We start from the raw sequence: 19,851 nt of genomic DNA on the forward strand, positions 1-19,851 counted from the left end.
GAGAAGCCAAAAAGTATGACGATCATCAATGTGCTCAAATTAATGAAACATAACAAAACTGTATAGAGTTGGTTCTTGTTAAATAAGAATAAATCTCATTATCTGGTTGAATATAAGCTATTCTAGCACAAGGATATTTCCTCCTACAAAGGAACTGTAAAACAAAAATGGTAAAATCGTCTGCTATGAATCTCTTCGTGCCATGAGACGAAAGGTAGCTGCAATGGCAGTAGCAAAGAAATGGTAGATCAAAGTTTCTCTTTGCCACTGTGCAAATGAACGTAGCCATATAATCAATTTGTTCGCAGCCGTTTTGCAGATTTATCACCGTGATCTTCAGATATGCTGATTGCTTGGTCATTATCATTCATCGGAATAGATTCTGCATCCTTAAATTTAAATGTCCAACCAGGAAAGTCAAACTCTGAGAACAAAGACGATGGAGTTGTTTTGTAAAACGCCAGTGGTACTTGTTTGACCCTTCTTCTTATCTGCAACAAATATTAAGCTTTAAATTGCTTGCTGACTTAACCGCTAAGCAGAAAAAATATAGTGATTAAAAGAGAATAGCACTGTAGGTCAAGTGAAGACGAAACAAATAAAGATAAAATAGTTTGGATAAATTTAACTAAAATGAGCACACCACGGGGTTATCTATCTTTCTCCTCAAATAGTTTACCTCATTATTAAAAATTGTTGCATATGAGCCAGAACTAAAGTCTTTAATAGCAATTTCTGGAGCTCTAGCCCGGACAGCCAAATCATTCTCAAGTGACAAAACAAATCTAATCACACGAGAAGAGAATCAATTAATAATTAGTGCAAATATAAATGTAATATGTTACAGTCAAACAACGTGAAAATATTGTTCATAATTCCAAAGAGCATACCTTGAAACCGGAGGGCAATAATGATAACGAAGATTATCAATTTCCCAGAGAGAGCTACCTGTTCAATAATTGCCACATATCTATCGTTTTAGTATCTTATTAACTGAGAATCTATAATAATCAGATTAGTTAGGGAGCTGGACAAGATTGAACTAGGTGGCTAGTGCACTTAGCAAACCTATTTCCATTTTACAACTACCTACCTGTGAAATAAAAACATATAGAAATGTTCCAAAAAGTGTAAACTGAAGTATAATATGGCTTTTCTGAGGTAAAAATACATGATTTCAAGGGAAAACTCGAGTTATCTAGGCACATCTCATGAAGCAGAACTGAACTTCTCGGACATTATACAGACCCCTTTTGGTACAAGATCCTTAAATTGATCAACAAACTACTGGAAAACCAATTCAGACAGAAGAACAAGATGCAAAACGGTTTTTTATGATAGCTCACAGGTCTGACTATAAAGAACACTGATTTTGAAGCGTAGTCTCGAAATGTGATTTTATACTTCAATTAATTGAATTCCTTTGACTATTTTTTCCCTTCATTACACAGAACTGTCTGGAAGATGAAACTTAGGTCCATTGTACTCCCAAAATTTAGCACACTTCCTTGGCCATGTCTAACAATTTTCTGTATATCTTTTTTTCTGGAGAATCAAAATTCAAGTCGGGCCATATCAGGGTTGTATCCATATCCAAAATTTATTAGACATAGCACAGGATGATTCAAGAAATCCATGTATTACAAATCATTGACTTTAATGTGGAAATAACAAACTGACTTTCATTCCAAAAATAATGCTTGAAGAGTGAACATAAAACAACGGGAAATAGAAGTAAATGGCATGTAATAGATAACAATTTACTTTAGGAGAGTTTATTTATGCAGAAAGATAACCAAAATAGAGATAAGTAAAACTTACGCATAGCATTAGTATCTTTGGGATCACTTTCCTCATTTTTAAAGTGATCAAATCCTCCCTTCCGGTCGAACAACACCTGGATATCGCTGCATTTTTCGGCATTTTTCATGCTCTCATTTTCTTCTTCATAATTTCCTCTACCGGTTCCAGTACCACCCTCCTAAATGATACAGGTGTGTGTCACCAACCATTCATTTCAACACATACAAACAATGCACAGAATAGAATAACACTACAAATCATGCTCTTTTGCAACGCAATGATCTAAAGGATCTTTTTACTGCAACGCAGGAAAACAGTTTCGATATTGAATACTGACGAAAGCTTAATAGTTGATGTCTCATTTCTTCTTGTCAAAGATGAGGAAGGATTCTAAGGAAAGTCTATCACTCTTAAGACACGCTCATAATGCAGCATAACTTGACTACACAAAAAAACAAGAGGTCATTTGATCATGGCCAGAATAAATCCAGAAATGGAGGGATGAAACTGCTTTGAATACCCACAGTATACAATATCATATAAGAACTAATTATAGGAATACCCAAGTTGACTGTGCTATATGCAACCACAACAATGAATCTAGAGATCACATTTTTCTATCTTGGAGATTCACATATTTTATCAGATGTATGATCAAGGATTAATCGACAGAATCACGATTTCTAGGGATCCAGCAATTTTTATAACTTTATAAGGACCACCAAGTCAGTCGAGAATTCATTTTAACAAATACCTTCCTATCTCACCCAAGAGCAAGCAACAGGCTAAATTTTATCCCAATCACTTTAAGATATAACACAAATCATTTATCATCTGCATGATTTACTTCGCATCATTTTCATCAATAAAAATTAAAATAAACAAAAGTAGCATTCATATTGTGAGGCTGAAAGAAAGCTAATACAGAATCTAAGAATGTTAAGTTTCTTGAGAATTATATGATCCATTGCACATGCCATAACATTCCAAACACTTATCGAGGCAAAAACATTACTTTACACCATGTTCAAATCCCCACCTTATGAATGATTTAAAAATTATAGCCTAAAAGGAAATGATTGAGTTCTTACCCGATGAAACAAACAGTTAATTGAAGGATGCCTCACTAGAAGATTGTGCACCAAAGCAACAATAACTAATGCTCCCGCAGGAGGGACACACAGTGCTAGTCTGCTCAATTTCTTACAAAAAGCAGCAGCCAAATATGCTGGAAGAAGTGACGATTTCAAGCATGAATCCAACAGCTGAGAAGAAGTTTACATGATAATGATAATTAGCACAGGACAGACATCGAACAGTAAGCCATACCCAAAAAATGTAAGAGCAAGATATATGATGTAGTCCATATTGCAACATTTCAAAATATTATCAGCAAGCAAAACAGAATAACTATGTAAAAGAAAAATATGAAATAATTAACATCCAGTCATGTTTACGAAACCATGCCGACTACTTTGACAAATACTGCCCGAAATTGCAACCCGCTAAGATTTGTGTAGAATGGAATCAAGATATTAGCCCGGTGTATTAGTTTCAAATGAAACAACTTAAATGCCATGATACTCTATGAAATTTCGTCATTTTTTAGTAAGATTTGTCTTGTCACATGACACCCAGGCCAATTATGTTTGCTGGTAGAGAGATCGAAGCCTGAAATTCGATCACTGATCATTACAGCTTCGAACAATGACTGCACGGAGGATACTAAATAATGTAATATAACTTCAGTCCTTTTCAATGTTTCTACACTCTTGCACGTACAAAAAGCTAGCAGTATAATTAACAATTCAAGGTGAGCTTGGATACAAGCACTTGACACAGAAAAGGGCTTTCTTAAATAAGATGCTAAAATAAAGCATTATTAACTATTAAATATTTTAATGATCAAATTCAACTGCCATTTCTACCCTTAAATCATATTATCAACTGTAATTATTATTGAACTTAAATTGCCAACACTGGCACCATGTAAAATTCACATGAATACATATTGTTTTAAAATATTTAATAAGAACTTAAATTGCCAACACTGACACCATGTAAAATTCACATGAATACATATTGTTTTAACATATTTAATAAATTACCTGAAAGAACTTTGCCCGGTGTTTGGCCATAAATATAGAGGGCTCCAACAGAGCATATAGCTTGTCATAGAAGTTGGGATATTCAATACCGTGTTGTGTCATGAGAATATACAAGCTGCTTAGGGCCATAACACTTATGACACCCCCAATGTCATATGATCGCGTCAAGAAATCGCTACACATTCAGAGTTGAGAAACAATTAAAAAAGCTTTTGAGCAGAAACAATTTATAAATCTCTTGAATTAACGCAATCGTGAGATTAAGTAATATTTACCATAACATTATGGGACTAGTGAGATAAGGGATGACAGCCTCATGAAGGGTCACAAGAACCTAAAGTTAAACGGCAGGACATGTGAGAGCAGATAATGTAACAGGGATACCTCTTCCTGAACTAACAATTAAATAAAACAAGACAAAAATGAGGCCAAACTTGCAAATCATAGATTAAACAGTTCACAGTTAATTACCGAATGCTGACACTTCACGCTCAATTATCTTGACCAAAAAAAATCACAAGAACTTAATGAAAACATTTCACCAGAAATTTGAACAAACCAAATCCAATTTTTTTAAAAAAAATTTGACTTTTGAGTCCTAATGAACACATACACACTTTTTGTGGAAATCCTACTGAATAACAAATTTAAAAGTAGCTCACTCAAAAAAAAATCAAGTTATAGGCTAGATGTTGCAGATAGAGTTCATTAACCTCAAGACAAAAATACATATCAGTCTGATATACTAATTCTTAATAACAAAAACTCCTATCAAGTCCATTTTAGACAAGCAAGTGTTTCAGTAGCATGCATATCATGAACCAAATCCTCAGTGAGTCATGCACATAAATATTGAAGATTTACCTCCTTGTATACGTCAAGAGGTATGGGCAATCTAAGAAACGCTATCCATGCTTTTGTAAATTTCAGTTTCATTTTCTTCGAAACTGTCCTTGAAGGCAAAAGCTGCAAAATAATCCCAAATAATTGATTTTTTTTGGTAGAAAAGTGAAGTTAGTTATCATTTGATACAGGGACTTCTATTCAACATTTTCTCAAGATATACCTTATGGTTAGGCTTTCGAGACTGGGAATTACTATCTTCTCTTTTGGTATTTTCTTTGCTATTGCTTCTCCCGATAAAAATGCCTATGGCATAAAGATAACGACATACAAAATACTGCTGTCAACAAAATTTAAAGTATAGGCTGATCAAATGAAAGAATAGCAGATAGCCCATAAGATTAATGGGATAAACATGCAGGGAATATCTGTCGTCTTCGATTTGTGACATGATGTCTGACGTCAAGATGCGCAAATGGGAATTAATTAATAATATGAATAGTCAAACCATTGAAACATGGTTCAATATTTCTAGAGAAACCAAAAGCTTAGAGAAAAGCAAGAGTAATAACTACATATTCACATGTATAATGTAACATACGAGGCATCATGAGCACATGTTGGTTTGATAACATTTTCTTGCAACCAAGGTAGAAAAGCACATGACATATTTCTAATTCATAGAGAAGGTCGTGGAGGTGATTTTGAATGAACTTTAGCGGTACTTGAATTTTCCAATCAATCAACAAGGGAAGTATGACATTAGATGCAAGAAACAATGGCACTCAGATATATTATCTACAACTTAAGACTTGAGAAGCGAACTATGGAGTCCATGGAGAAGTCAGAGTTAAGATGATAGAAAAAAGGATACATGATGAGACATTAGTACACGTGACAGCAAAACAATATTACCCAAATCAGTCCACGCCTCCAGATCTAGCTTTTCCCCTGAAGCTTCCAACGGTGGGATATGAGATAGAAAATAATGAATCTTGTAAATGGAGAGATCCATGCTACGATGCAAAAGGAGAAAAATAAAAAATTACTAAACCATGAAGTTGTGTTTCACTTTGTCACAAAAGAAATAAAGTCCTTTGGAAGGGAAAAAAGGCATAGTAATTGATTATTGCCACACATGCTAAAAAATTGATACTGTCTGACAGCAATTTCATTTTCTCAATTCTAGTAGGATGGATCTCATAAAGGTAAAGAACCAAAAGTGCTCGTCATTGAAAGTTGATTCAAATCTGCCTATAAACCAAGTTAACACAACCATGTGTTGTCAAGGGTCACCCAATATCCTTTAATTACGCTCTCTTTCAACAGCTTAATAAGTCAATCAGCGTGGTTCAGCACATCCTCAATGAAAACTGATAATTGAGTCCTATTCCAGCCATTTCTAATTATCAGCTTGAAATCAATAAAGAATTACTGACCTGGATGTCACATGGCTTTGATCCTCAACAGTTTTGTCTCCTGCAGATAATAATAGATTTTCAGACTTACACAGAAACCGTGTTACCTTGAAGAATGAGAACTGAGCCCCATGGTTATAAAATGAACACTAATTCCATTTTCATTGACAATCCCCGTATACAAGAGAAATACCTTTTTCTTCCATGGTTCTAGCGATATTGTCCAGACTGATGTAAGTAAAATAACTGTACACAAGGAAGGTGGTTAAACTAACAAGATGAATAAAAATAACTATGTTCAAAAGCAGCAAGCTTCTAATAATGTCTATGTGGCTTTAGTTAAAAACAAAAAAAAAAACAAAAATAGGCTACAAGACAGAAAATAACCACGCCAAAAAAAAACACACATGTGACTCGAATGAAGTACTTAAGTCTCACAAAACCAACCGATCCACCACTGATTTGCAGGTTGCCCACAAAAGCGTCAGGGAGTTGTTCGTAATGATGAGGGAAATAAGCAAACTAAAATATTTGGGCGAGCGCAATGTGAACGTAAATGAATCGTCTCGATCAAGCATCTCATCATAGTTAACATCAATGAAATATATGCTCAATTGCTTTGGTATGTACATCTTCATCTCATGGAACATACCAGACATCTATGAAATTGAAATACTTCGTGGTAAGCAAATCCAAAAGACTATCATCGATGCCCAACATAGAGTGAACCTGCAAGTGTGGAATGAAATAAATAACCAACTAACCCGGAAGCACCCAACATCTTATTACAATTATGTTCATTGCGGCACAAGAAGGGGCAGAAAAAAAAAAAGAAACTCGATATAACAGCAATGGATGGATATCTCCCAAACTAACGATGGAATGGATAAGCTTGTGATAAATGGAAGAATGAAATTTCCCAGCGCTGCGCACTTTCACAAATTCCATAACGGCGTCCAGAGCAACTTCCTGGATTAAAAAGAATCACAAATGCATCAACGGACGATGATTTTAAGGACAAGAACGAAAACAAACGTTGAGAATAAAATTGTACCCGAAGAGCGTCGTCGGATTTCGAGGAGACGAAGACGTCGCAGAGGTTCTGGACGAAATCGTCGAACTTGGAGCGCAGCCAGACGCGATAAACAAATTCTGGGTCGGGATTGGATTCATGGGATGGATTTGATGCAGGGAGGAGCGGGAGCAGAGGAGTGAAGAAGGACTGGAGAGAGAGGAGAGATTCGAGAGCGTGCTGAGGCGGCGAATTGGGTGTGACGAAAGTGAGAAGAATGGGTAGGTTGTTGATGTGAAGCCTGGAAGTGAGCAACTTCTGGCCCAGAATATGAGGTCCGCTAGACTATATTTCTCTCTCTTCTTCTGCTTGGACGCCATGGCAGACGCAGAAGAGGGAAGGCGGGCAAAACCAGACTCCGTTTGGGGTTTTAGGTTTTGTTCATTAATTATATATGGTTTTTTTTTTTACCAATATCACGTCGATTATAAATAAATTTAAGAGCAGTGGAGTACACAAGAAAAATGATTTAATAATATATGTACACACATTTATTACACACACACGTAGATATATATTGGTTACTCTGCTCACGCGATGCATGTGTATACAATTTTTTTTATTATTATCGATGAATTATTTGATTTACCTTAGGTAAAATTTCATGTTGTCACGTTAGAAAAATTTTGTATGTTTTTATTTTGTTATCTTGAAACTTAATATATGTACGCCAATGTTCTCCAATTTTGAAATTGTGAGTTTTAATTAGGCAAAAACTTGTATGAGACAGTCTCACAGGTCGTATTTTATGAGACATATCTCTTATTTGGGTTATCTATAAAAAAATATTAATTTTTATGTTAAAAATATTATTTTTTATCGTGAATATCGGTCGGATTGACCCGTCTCACAAATAAAGATTCGTGAGACCGTCTCACAGGAGACATACTCTTAATTATTACAATATGTCTAACATATCTTATGCCATTTATAATCTAAGAAAAATCATCATACAAAGGTCAACTGGAGAAAAAATTCAGCATCGTTTATTCTTCAAATACTATTTTTCTTTGTTTTCATAGATATATGGCACTGTATCCATTTTTTATTAAATTATATTTATTATTATCTATTCTATCTATTTTATTAAGTGTGAGGACACGATAGTAACCATCTAGGGTACACCAACTTTTTCTTTCAATTTTAGCCTTATATGATATTAATATTACACTTTTGTTTTTTGTTTTCTTAAAATTTCAACACACACTTTTATTTTAATTTTTTTTATTTCAACAATTCAAATATCAATTTAGTCCCTCCATAATTTATCAAATTTTACTTTAGTTCATCAATAATGATAAAAAAAATTGTACACACGCATCGCGTGTGAGGAACTAGTTTTTTTAATTTTTTTGGTAGTGAATAATAAACAAAAATGTAGTGGGACGAAAGAGGCCCATTTATAAGAGGATCATTTGTCATGCTTGGGAAGTAGGTGCGGGACTGGCCCAAACCAAAACAAATTAGGGCTAAACTCTATCCGGGTTATTGTACCCATCCGGGTCCGGTTCGGGAAATGTTAATCAGTTGCGAGGCGCAGAGAGGAAGAACGTGGGCATGATCAGGAGCATGAAAACCCATTTTCCAAACAAGACTGCGGGAACCTACCAGCCAACCCTTTGAAAATTCGCCACCTCAAAGACGCTAATGGAGCCTACCCATTGGGCGTTCGGCATCTCTTTTGCTTGTTATCTGTCCCAGAGAGATGGTCTCTGCGTGTGTACGTGAGTGAAAGATCCTCAAACGTGTTGAGTTTTATCGCAGAGGAAACATGAATAACAGGCGTAGGGTCGAGGAGTTTACGGCCGGGTACTACGGTGTGTGTGCTGCTGGAGGTATGCTGAGCGCCGGGGTCACCCATCTCTCGATCACCCCACTCGATGTCTTGAAGGTTAACATGCAGGTCTGCTTAGAAATTGTCGACTCGTCCTATTCTCGTTTCATGTTCTTGTGATTTACATTCTTTAATTTTTTTGGGTGTCTTAATTTTTGTCTGTCGATGTGTAAACCTTGTTCTTGGTATCCGCTTTGCTTTTCCTTGTAACTTGTCGAAGTTGAGATGGTTTTTTTTATGGCATTTAACTGATTACTGGGATGTTGCTTACAGTTAAGAAGAACAAGTTCTTGAATAAGGATGTTTGTTGTCTTAATGATAATATGTTTGCTGCCGTACCCTTTGTACATTACAGGTGAACCCGATCAAGTATAGCGGCATCCTATCGGGCCTTACAACTCTGTGCAGAGAAGAAGGTGCCTCTGCTCTTTGGAGAGGTTGGTCTGGGAAATTTTTTGGATATGGTTTACAAGGTGGATGCAAATTTGGTCTTTATGAGTATTTCAAGAAGCTTTATGGGGATGTGTTGGTGGATCAAAGAAAGGGGGTTATATTCTTCCTCAGCAGTGCGTCTGCTCAAATATTTGCTGATGTCGCCCTTTGTCCATTTGAAGCTGTCAAAATTAGAGTTCAAACTAAACCAACTTTTGCCAAAGGCTTAACTGATGGATTTCCGAAAATTTATGCCACTGAAGGAATTTATGGGTAATTTCAAACACCATTAAGGTGGACATTTTACTTAGGGGTTCCATTGCGCCATGCTGATTCTATTATGATTCTTATTTGGTTGCAGATTCTACAAGGGTCTTCTTCCACTTTGGGGCCGTAATCTTCCATGTATGCCTTGCTTAACGAGCTTCTCATTTATCATTTTGTCAAAATGTGCATCTGAGATAGTACGCATTGGCAATTTGTTCAAGGATTTATAGTCGTGGATCCGTTTATTAGCTTGATTATTTTGGATTATGCATTTTATCTTAAAAAATTAATTATGTTAATAAATCTTATTTACTCATATTCTGTATTTATGGAACTCTTTGCACTCGGTGGATGTTTCCTACTTACTGAAACAACTTTGTGGAAACTGCAGAATGTTGCGAAGAGTTGGTGCATTTTCTTGCTTAGTTAGTTTTAGCTCGCCAAAGTTTTTGTTATGCCTCTGCATGCTGTGATTCCTGAAACTTATCACCTCTTTATTATTTTAGGAGGATGAGAGCTATGTATTATAAGATGTCTCACTTTTGATCCACGTTTTCCAGATGTTTCCTGTTGTTAAGACTATGGATTGCATAATGTTGAGATGAGCTATAATTTTGTCATTTTTTTTGCAAGGATTTTCTTCTGTAAATTAGCAACAAACTTGGCCTGCCATTCTAGCCAAACTACGCTTATTGTGTATAATTACATTGTACATGTATGTGTAATGGTGTGGAAGAAAAACATAACGAAAAATATTACTTTGAAAAGTCTTTGGTCTAGCCTTATTTTCTTCATGGTATCACATAATCTGTTAACCAGTTAAATTGCTTATTTTTGGAAATGATTACATACTTGGGCAGTTTCAATGGTTATGTTTACAACATTTGAGAATACTGTGGAACTGATGTATGACAACATTATACAAAGAAAGAAAGAAGATTGCTCAAAATCTCAACAGCTTGCCGTCACATGTTTGTCCGGGTATACAGCTGGTGCTGTTGGTACGGTAATCTCTAATCCAGCAGACAATATTGTTTCGTCTCTTTACAATAAAACATCTCCAACTGTGATGCAGGTATTGAATATGAGTTCCTTGTGATGCTTATTCTTCCTTATTTTAGTGGCATATGGTCTTATCATGGTTTGTTTCAGGCTGCGAAGAACATTGGGCTTGTCAATTTGTTTACGAGAAGCCTTCCCGTTCGAATTGCAATTGTGGGTCCAGTTGTTACTCTGCAGTGGTTTTTCTATGACAGCATCAAACTATTTAGCGGCCTGTAAGTGACTTAACATTTTCAGGTTTCGGTACAATGAGAAAAAAGTGTCATTTATAAGTTTGTGATATCCAAATTATGTGTTTTACGAGTGATGTGAGCTTCTAATGTTGGGAGTTTTCAGGCCGGCAAGCGGAGGGCTGAGAAAGCATCTGAAAGACACGGAGTTGATAGGATGCTAGATGATGGAGAGTTTCTTTGGACGATTCGCAAAATCCTGCATGTATACAAAACGATGACGGTGGCAGTGGTGTTGTTTACCGTTTGGTTTGTTGGGCTGGATTGGAATTCTTGGCAACTCATTTATTCTCCATGAAAGTGCAGTCAAATCACTGGTTTCTTTTGAAAAAACAATGTTATACGTATGTAGATATATTTCTTGATGTGCAAATGCGAAAATGGGTGGAGTAGCAAGGGCAATGTTTTGATGTATTCTCGAGTGTTTTAGGGAAATGTCGGGAAAATTATGTGTTGGGATATTAAATTTGAGAATGTAACCTACATTTTAGGGGTTTATTTCATCCTACCCATGTAGGTCATTGTCCCCCAAGATTTGCCCATGCATATATAGGATCAATTGTTTTTTTGAAATTGTATGTGTGGCAAGATCTTACCCGTTGAAATGAAATGAGGGTAGTGCCCACATAGGTAGGATCTCATTAACCCATTTTAGGGGACGTTGAAGATATAAAAAAGATTTAAGCTCCGTTTGGACTTTTTTTATGAAAATATTTTTTACGAAAAATTAATAAAATGTTTTAAAAGTTTTAAGAATAAATATGTATGTGTTTGAAGAATTATTTTATCCAAAAAACAAAAATTTGTGTGAGACGGTCTCATTGGTCGTATTTTGTGAGACGGATCTCTTGTTTGAGTCATCCATGAAAAAGTATTATTATTTATGCTAAGAGTATTGTTTTTTAATGTGAATATCGGTATGATTGACCTGTCTCACAGATAAAGATTCGTAAGACCGTCTCACAAAACATCTATTCTTCACTGAAATGTTTTTAGAATTGAAAAAGTGATTGGATAATCATTTTTAAAAGAATGAAATAATCAAGACATCTTTGGGTAGCTATTTTATAAATTTTATAATTCTCGTTTAACCAATATTTTTTTATTTTAAAAACATTAAAAAAATCATTCAATTAGTTAATTATTCTTTAAAAATTATACATGAAGAATATTTTTAAAAAAATAATTTTCAAATTTTTTTATCTAAACACATAATTTGAGATTATTTAGTTTATAAAACATTACAAATATTTTTAAAATACTCGTTGTGTTTAAGAACATGAAATATATAATCTACATTTCTCAATACATTTATTTGGAATGGTTTTTCAAGAAGAGTAAAGAGAAGGTTGGTAGAATGTACTTTTTAAAATAGTTTTATTTTTATTTTACTTTTTGATAGAACCCGTTTTCATATTTTGTTGATTAATTATTTTCCAGGGAAAAAAATTGAAAACCTCTAATAATATAATTATTTTATATAAAATAAATATATATATATATATATTATTGTGTCGGCTTCATATGATTAATTTCATGTCATTTCAAGACTGACAATAATAACAATATTATGCACCGACAGTGCTTTAGTAATAATAAAAAAATTAGGTATATTCCAAAATTTTGACGTAAACCTCTTGCAAACCAAAATAGACGTTTTTTGTTAAATGTGTTTATTTTTAAAAATAGAAGATATATTAGTTTATTAATATTTTTTAATATATTCTATCTATTTTATTTTATTAAAGTTGGACCGACTTTTTCTTTCAATTTTATAATATTACATTTTTGTTTTTTGTTTTTGTTTTTAAAATTTCAATACACGCTTTTATTTTATTTTTTTATTTAAAAAATACAGATATCAATTTAATCCCTCCATAATTTATCAAATTTCACTTTAGTCCATCGATAATGATAAAAAAGACTACATACACATCCCATGTCCAAAATAACTAGTTTTTAGAATTTTTCCATGCGCAAAAATAAACTCCCGCAAAAAATAACCGAATCCCAATTTCTTTTACTTGAAAAGGCCAAAAATAAATAACAAAAATAATTAAAAAAGAAAAAAACACGAACACCGCCGACAAATTTGTCTGACAAAAAACTGAGTATCCTACACTCCGTTTTCATACATACGAAGAACATCAAATTAGCTGAGATTACAACGAAACAATCTTCATTTTAAGCAACAATAGAATAAATGGAATTCATATACCAATCACACCCCACGACACGCCGATCGATCGATACATTAATTGGGCTGGACTTGGAAGAATCTGCTGGATTGTGAATTATTTTGATTCTGGGTTCACAATGTGCAGGCATATTATGTGTAGGATGATTCCTTGATGATTAGATGGAGCGCATGGTCTGGGGGAGGCCGACGTCGCCTGAGCTGGAGAGTTTGCGGCGGAGCTGGGAGGTGACCTTGAAGAAGACGTGCCGCCAGCTGCCCTTGTTGTGAAACCCGATGGTGGCGGTCTCCTCCTCGTTCATCTCCAGATCTACCGCGAAGGCGGGCTTCCTGGAGAGGATCCAGCCCCACCCCCAATCCCACCACTTCCTTATGGAGTCGCCGGCGTTCTCTCCCAGGGAGGAGAGTGACTTGGAGCGGCGGAACGCCCATGCCGCGGCGGCGGGGGGAGAGGGCTGGATCTTGAGGTTGAGGGAGAGGGATGAGAGCCTCCGCCGGATCCCAGGTCGCTGCTCCTGAAGCCCTGGCTCCGATACCGGGAGTGACTGCGAACCCTGCTGCTGCATCATCTTGAAAACGGACCTGCAGCTCATCATTCTCCACTCTGAGTTGAGTCGAAGAGGAGAGAATGGATTAAGAGGCTAGTTGGAATGCATTGTTCACAGCTACGAGACAACCTGTTTTATTTGGATTTCACACAACACCAACCGTGTGTTTACCCATTAACCATCCTTTGGCTATCAACGTTTTATTAATCAATCATTATGATCGAGCCAGAAAATAGAGGTCGAGAAAATAAAAAATATATAAATATTATTAGCAAAAACTTGTGTAAAACGGTCTCACGGATCGTATTTTGTGATACAGGTCTCTTATTTGGGTCATTCATGAAAAAATATCACTTTTTATTGTGAATATCTGTAGGTTGACCCGTCTCACAGATAAAGATTCGTGAGACCGTCTCACAAGATACCTACTCAATATTTTTAGGTCTCTGATCAATGAAATTAAAAAAATTGAATGGGTCGGTTGCAAATATCCGTCGCCTTGACTTCATCAATGATTATAATCAGTATCGACTTTTTAAACTTGAAACGAGATATTATATTCGATTTTTTATGTTATATAAGTTTGGAACAAAATAGCAGGTTTGATTTTATATACGGCAATATTTAAGTAAAGATCTCAATTTACTTCTACAAATGCTTCACCTCTTATTACTTTATTGGCTAAAAATACTCAGAAATTGGAAAAAATTACGACACAACTTTTTAGGAAAAACTCAAGCTTTGGCCCGTTAAACAGGGGATTTGGATTACGTTAAAGTCTCACGGGGCCCCTTCAATCGCACTTAAAGGGAAGAAATTTTGGATCGGTTTAAATTTTATATGATAATTATTTATATATATATATATATATAATTTTTTTTTTTGTTTGCACGTTAATAATTATTTGTCTTTCAATACTTTCCAACATATTTTGCCTCTTATAAATTTTTTTGGGAAAAAAACAGTTATTTAGTACAACACACAGATTTCTAAATTCTATGATCGAGTAGATCTTTTGTGAGACGGTCTCACAATTCTTTATCTGTAAGACGGATCAACCCTACCGATATTCACAATAAAAAGTAATACTCTTAACCTAACAAATAATATTTTTTCATGAGTGACCTAAAAAAAATATTCGTCTCACAAAATACGACTCGTAAGACCGTCTCACATAAATTTTTGCCTTTACGAGCAACATAATATCTTAATTATTCTATGGTTTTTATAAAACTAAGCTTTCACATCTTGAATCATGAATATATATTATAACACTATATTATTAAATTATTTAAAATAAATTTATTTATTTATTCAAAATTTCACTTTAAAAATTCATCAAGCTGATCTTTATCAACTTACATTGTATTGGAATGGAGGAAATATGTATCATATGATGTATGTCATAATTTTTTACATACACCTGATTTTTTTTAAATTTTTTATTTAAATATATTTCATTAGATATCATTCATGTCAATATTTACATATGATGATATGAACTTAAAAATAAAAGACATGACTCCTTAAACTCAAAGTTTGTCCATTGGAAAATTCCAAACGAGGCAAGACACGATTGGCAGTTCCATCTAGACTCGATGACCGCAAGTTATAATAGCCCAAAAAAACTTCAGAAAAATAGTAGGCCAACCGTGATCTCGTGATAAAATTTGGGCAATTTCAGATGCTAGATAGATATGTTTAGGCCATGTACTGGTTGAACTCGACGATGCAATCGTATAGACGTCTTCCCAGGAACTCAGTGACCTCTGGGTGCTTCACCTGAATTGCTGATTAAGAGATAAATACATATCCATCAGTAGCAACCTACGAGAATATTCGAAGGGAGTTTACCTTACCATAGCAATTTTCGAGGAATCGCATTTAAATTGTGCATAGAGGTTCGTCTCTATTCCACGGCCCTGACCAAAAAATATCAAGGTAAAGTATTCGAGGCTCAGAAAATTTAGTCATGTTTTGTAATAACCTGGTAGGAACTTACCATTCCTTCCAAAATCCAAGGTCTGCATCACTTGCTAGGTAGGAAAGTTCTTGTGATACACTGGTAAGATCAACAACCTGTTATAACATTAAACCATACTAAAATATATGTGGAAGGCTTATTTCAAGAAACAAAGCCGGAAAAAATTAAGAAATGGATTTTTTGCAGGCAAATCATTACCAGAATGGGCAATGAAAAATTTGAAGTGCCAACTCCCAGAAGCTTCCTATTCTCATCCTTCAACTGTGCATACGAACTTTTGGTGACAAACTCAACCTTCTGACTTTTAAGCTATAATAGCACAAATACTATAACAACTCTACTACCTTCGCTAAAACTTCATTGATAGAAGGCAAGTCATTGCAGCCAATACAACCTGCAAAAAAAGAAATGTGTTTCCCCCTTGAAAGACGAAAACAAATTTTTTCCATGTCTAAGATAGGATGTATACATTCATATATATAATACATACATACAATAATACAAACATACATACATACATACTATGTATGTATTTTTGTATTATATATTTCTATGTACGTACATATGTATGTAAGTATTATATATATATGAATGTATATATGTATGCTCTGTGCTCATTTTCTCACTCCTGAGTTTTGACTAATTAATCTATAAGTCACCTGATTTCTGCATCACCGCAAGGGAATAAAAGATAATTGGCAGGAATTTCTCTCCAATCAAGATAAAATCTTTACTTCTACTTTCTTGGTAAAAATATAGGCCAAACACTTAACCGACAAGCAATAAAAAATGAAACCAAGCCTGTATACCATGTCGTAATAGCTCTCTTGCAAATGGCAATCCCAAAATAATATCTGCACCAGAAATATCTACAAATATTACAGCCTGTGCAATTGGAAAGCAAGTTAGAGAGAGTAAAATGTACATAAATGATTGATGACAACCATTGCAGGTCAATTTATCCCCAGAAACTAACCTTATACCACGATTTTTTACCCCATTTAGATATAAAATTGACCAAATCATCAATAACCCAGGGTCGTGGGACAAGGTTCTGACAGCTAGCTTGAAAGGACATACCATGCCTTGCAAACAAGTCCGCTAGCTTTGAGAGTTCAAGTGAGTTGACAAATTATTTCACGTCATTCAAAGGCTGAGAAATTAATCCAACCAGATAACTTAAAACACAGACGGAGGAATTATTCCAACCGGATAAAGTAAATGCAGGCTGAGGAATCAATCCAACTCAAACCATATAACTTAAATGCCAGTATGCTACCACTGTGCATGCTTCTAAACTTGAAAACCGCGAAGCTTTTTATGAATGCATATAATTAAATATGAATTTCAATATAAAATCAGTGTGGTGGTAATACAACAGCGTGGCAATCAGAAGTTTGAGTCTTCCACATTTTCTGAAAGACTGCAGGATAAAAAACAACACACTGTGCTCCAAAGAAAAACAACACACTGAATCAGATTTCCATGCACAAGCTACAGCCTAGTCCGAAATCTAAGTTGTGGTGAATAGTGTCGAAAGTTAAAAAATTTTATGTTGAATTGAAATTTTATTAGAATCTTTCAACATCAAATTCATAATGAGGTGAGAGAATAAAACGATGATGTCAGCGAAGCTCCAGGAATTTTCAGTTTCATCAGGGACAATCCACTGCAATCAGGAGATAGAGGCTATAATCTGATATACCTACGAATAAATTTTTAAAAAACTGAAGGTAATTGTGGAATCTATTGTTGCTAAAAAAATGCAAAGGTGTATGAGAAAAATAACTGTTCCATAAAAATCAATCATATGATCATGTGGTCATCATAACTAGTTTGCATCAAATGACCATAAACACGATATTCCAACAAAAACGGTGCTCAAGTTCTGCAAATCTTAGCTGAGAGGCTGACATACCTGAGCTGAGCCAAGAACAAATATGTAGCCAGCAAACATCCTCTAATCAAATTCTCAATACGCTTGGCTTCATCTTCTATGGCATCATTAAGATGAACAACATCCTTAAACAGGGATATCGCCTTGGCATTCTCTTCATCCTATTATTGAAAAAAATTATCCTGTTTCACTCATTTTTAAGCAGAAGTATAACAGAGAAGGAAGTAAAATATAAAGCTCAAGTGAGAACTGCTTCATCAAATCCAGAGGAGTTGATACGTGTGTAGGTGCTATCACGGTAAATGGCCAAAATTATTAAAAATCATTATTTTAATTTTTAAAAAAACCGACAACCACTGTCTGAAGAAATACTCAAGGTGAATTTGTCCCTCAATTACAAAATTGCTTTTCTCACAATCCACGAAGTTGATTACAGCATCAAACTCATAATCTCGAGGTCTATGAGAATAAAGCTGGTGTTATTAATTATCAGACTGAAACGGACATTGGAGAATATTCCTGACCTTGACCTTCTAAAATATATCTCCGAATCCCACCTCTTCAAGGACTTGCTCACGAAGCTGGCAAAGAAGCTGATAACAATTCGTTGCGAATAGAAAAGATTGAATATACAATATAACTTGAAAACTTAACAGAATAGCTCGATTTTACAAGAGCAATTGGCACACAATGCAGACGGGCCACTATGACTTTCGGGATCTTTCTTCAAGTCCTCCAGTTACTTATATCTAGAGAGGGTTGGTACACAAAGCAGTCAAGAAAATCTAAACAAAATAAATGCAACCAATTGAGCACAGGAATCTCGTGTGTCAGTGGTTGAACTAAATACACAAGCCAGATACTACCTTTGACCGAACTTTTAAGCTTTGGCGGGTACATCGGCCACCGAATCGTCACTCTCAGCGCGATTCCTGCAAATTCATCCACAATCACAAGCATCAATCATGGCAAACAAATATGACAAACAGATGGGGGGAGAAGATAACGACAAATTAACATACGGATAGTTGAAAAAGAAAAGGAAAGTCCACGTACGGCAAAGAGGGGATGGAATTGGCGAAGAGATTGATCCAAGTGAGCTCGGTGGGGTGGTGTTCTTAGTATTGTCGGGAGGGAGGAACCTGTAGGGAATGGTGCAGGCTCTGTAATTTTGCTCCATGAACATCGGCAGCACCACCATTTCCCTCGATTTCACCATGCCGAATTCTCGAGCATACCAGATTGTCCCGAATTAGTGGAAAATGTAGTTTGAGGTAACATTAAATTACTTTTTTTTTTTGAAATGAGGTAACATTAAATTACTGGTAAGCATGGACACACGTAAATCAAATTTTGATCTATAATATAGTTTTATATTGGCAGGGACGTAAACGAATCAAATCGTTTGTGAGTTATTCGAAGCTCGATTCGGTAAAAGCTCGCTTGAGCTCGTTTAATGAGGCTCGTTAAGATAAACAAACAAAACTCAAACTTTACAGTATTCGGCTCGTTAGCTCGTGAACATGTTTGTTGGTAAGTTCATGAGTAATATTTTAGATGAAAAAATAATAGTTTTGATATTTGATTTATTGATTTTGCATATTATTTATGAAATATATAGAAAAATCTATTAAATTTATTTATTATAATAAATATACAAATTTTAATAAGAATAATATATTTTTCTTTAAATATATAATTTACTTTTTTAATTAATTTAATGAAAATTTAAATGTATAATTCATATTTATTAAGTTTGTTTAGGCTCGATAAAGGCTTGAATAAGCTCGTGAGTCATGCATATATTCGTTAAATAAAGCTCGAGCTCGGCTCGATTATAAACGAACCAAGCTCAAACATTCAAGAGTTCGGCTCGACTCGACTCAATTACATCCCTATATATTGGTATATAATAAATTTTTATATATGAAATATAATAAGTTTGGAGTATTTTTTAATTAATTTTTAAAAACTAATTTATTATATTTTGTTTTATTTAAAGTAAAAATGGTAGTCACGGGATTGACAAAAATTTTTTTATCATGCATGTCTCAATTTTTTTTGACAGCTGAAATTTTATAATTTATTAAAAAAACTAGTTCATGTATGCCTCGATCTTCTATGTGACATTATTTATATAATGATAATAGATTATT

General features: G+C 34.7%; 3 protein-coding genes and 1 pseudogene across 4 annotated transcripts; 1 reads left to right on the forward strand and 3 right to left on the reverse strand.

Moving 5' to 3' along the window:
* Positions 1 to 43: 43 nt before the first annotated feature.
* LOC142504858 (protein NUCLEOLAR COMPLEX ASSOCIATED 4) lies at positions 44 to 7,603 on the reverse strand. Its single transcript, XM_075617706.1, is given in 16 exon segments — positions 44 to 491; positions 680 to 785; positions 891 to 948; positions 1,822 to 1,981; positions 2,895 to 3,068; positions 3,912 to 4,086; positions 4,187 to 4,245; positions 4,776 to 4,877; positions 4,978 to 5,060; positions 5,670 to 5,770; positions 6,194 to 6,233; positions 6,366 to 6,418; positions 6,825 to 6,901; positions 7,049 to 7,141; positions 7,227 to 7,516; positions 7,519 to 7,603. Coding segments are annotated over 16 exon segments (1,815 nt in total). The 5' UTR covers positions 7,565 to 7,603; the 3' UTR covers positions 44 to 293.
* Positions 7,604 to 8,753: 1,150 nt separating this feature from the next.
* LOC142506120 (mitochondrial phosphate carrier protein 1, mitochondrial) lies at positions 8,754 to 11,637 on the forward strand. 2 transcript variants are annotated; one of them, XM_075619269.1, is made up of 6 exons: positions 8,754 to 9,147; positions 9,434 to 9,783; positions 9,872 to 9,915; positions 10,638 to 10,778; positions 10,930 to 11,054; positions 11,176 to 11,637. In XM_075619269.1, the coding sequence occupies exons 1-5, from the start codon at positions 9,016 to 9,018 to the stop codon at positions 11,028 to 11,030; spliced, it is 768 nt and encodes a 255-aa protein (XP_075475384.1). In that variant the 5' UTR covers positions 8,754 to 9,015; the 3' UTR covers positions 11,031 to 11,054; positions 11,176 to 11,637. The 2 variants fall into 2 exon arrangements, with proteins under 2 accessions (XP_075475384.1, XP_075475383.1); XM_075619268.1 differs by having other exon boundaries at positions 8,755 to 9,147; positions 10,638 to 10,852; positions 11,176 to 11,624.
* A 1,432-nt stretch (positions 11,638 to 13,069) lies between these two features.
* On the reverse strand, positions 13,070 to 13,984 carry LOC142505312 (uncharacterized). The gene has a single exon (XM_075618250.1). The coding sequence runs from the start codon at positions 13,860 to 13,862 to the stop codon at positions 13,425 to 13,427; it is 438 nt and encodes a 145-aa protein (XP_075474365.1). The 5' UTR covers positions 13,863 to 13,984; the 3' UTR covers positions 13,070 to 13,424.
* Positions 13,985 to 15,238: 1,254 nt separating this feature from the next.
* On the reverse strand, positions 15,239 to 18,914 carry LOC142506050 (damage-control phosphatase At2g17340-like; annotated as a pseudogene).
* Between the last annotated feature and the right edge of the window lie 937 nt (positions 18,915 to 19,851).

Source organism: Primulina tabacum, chromosome 10, assembly GCF_025594145.1.
Source record: "Primulina tabacum isolate GXHZ01 chromosome 10, ASM2559414v2, whole genome shotgun sequence".
In the NCBI taxonomy this organism is placed as follows: domain Eukaryota; kingdom Viridiplantae; phylum Streptophyta; class Magnoliopsida; order Lamiales; family Gesneriaceae; genus Primulina; species Primulina tabacum.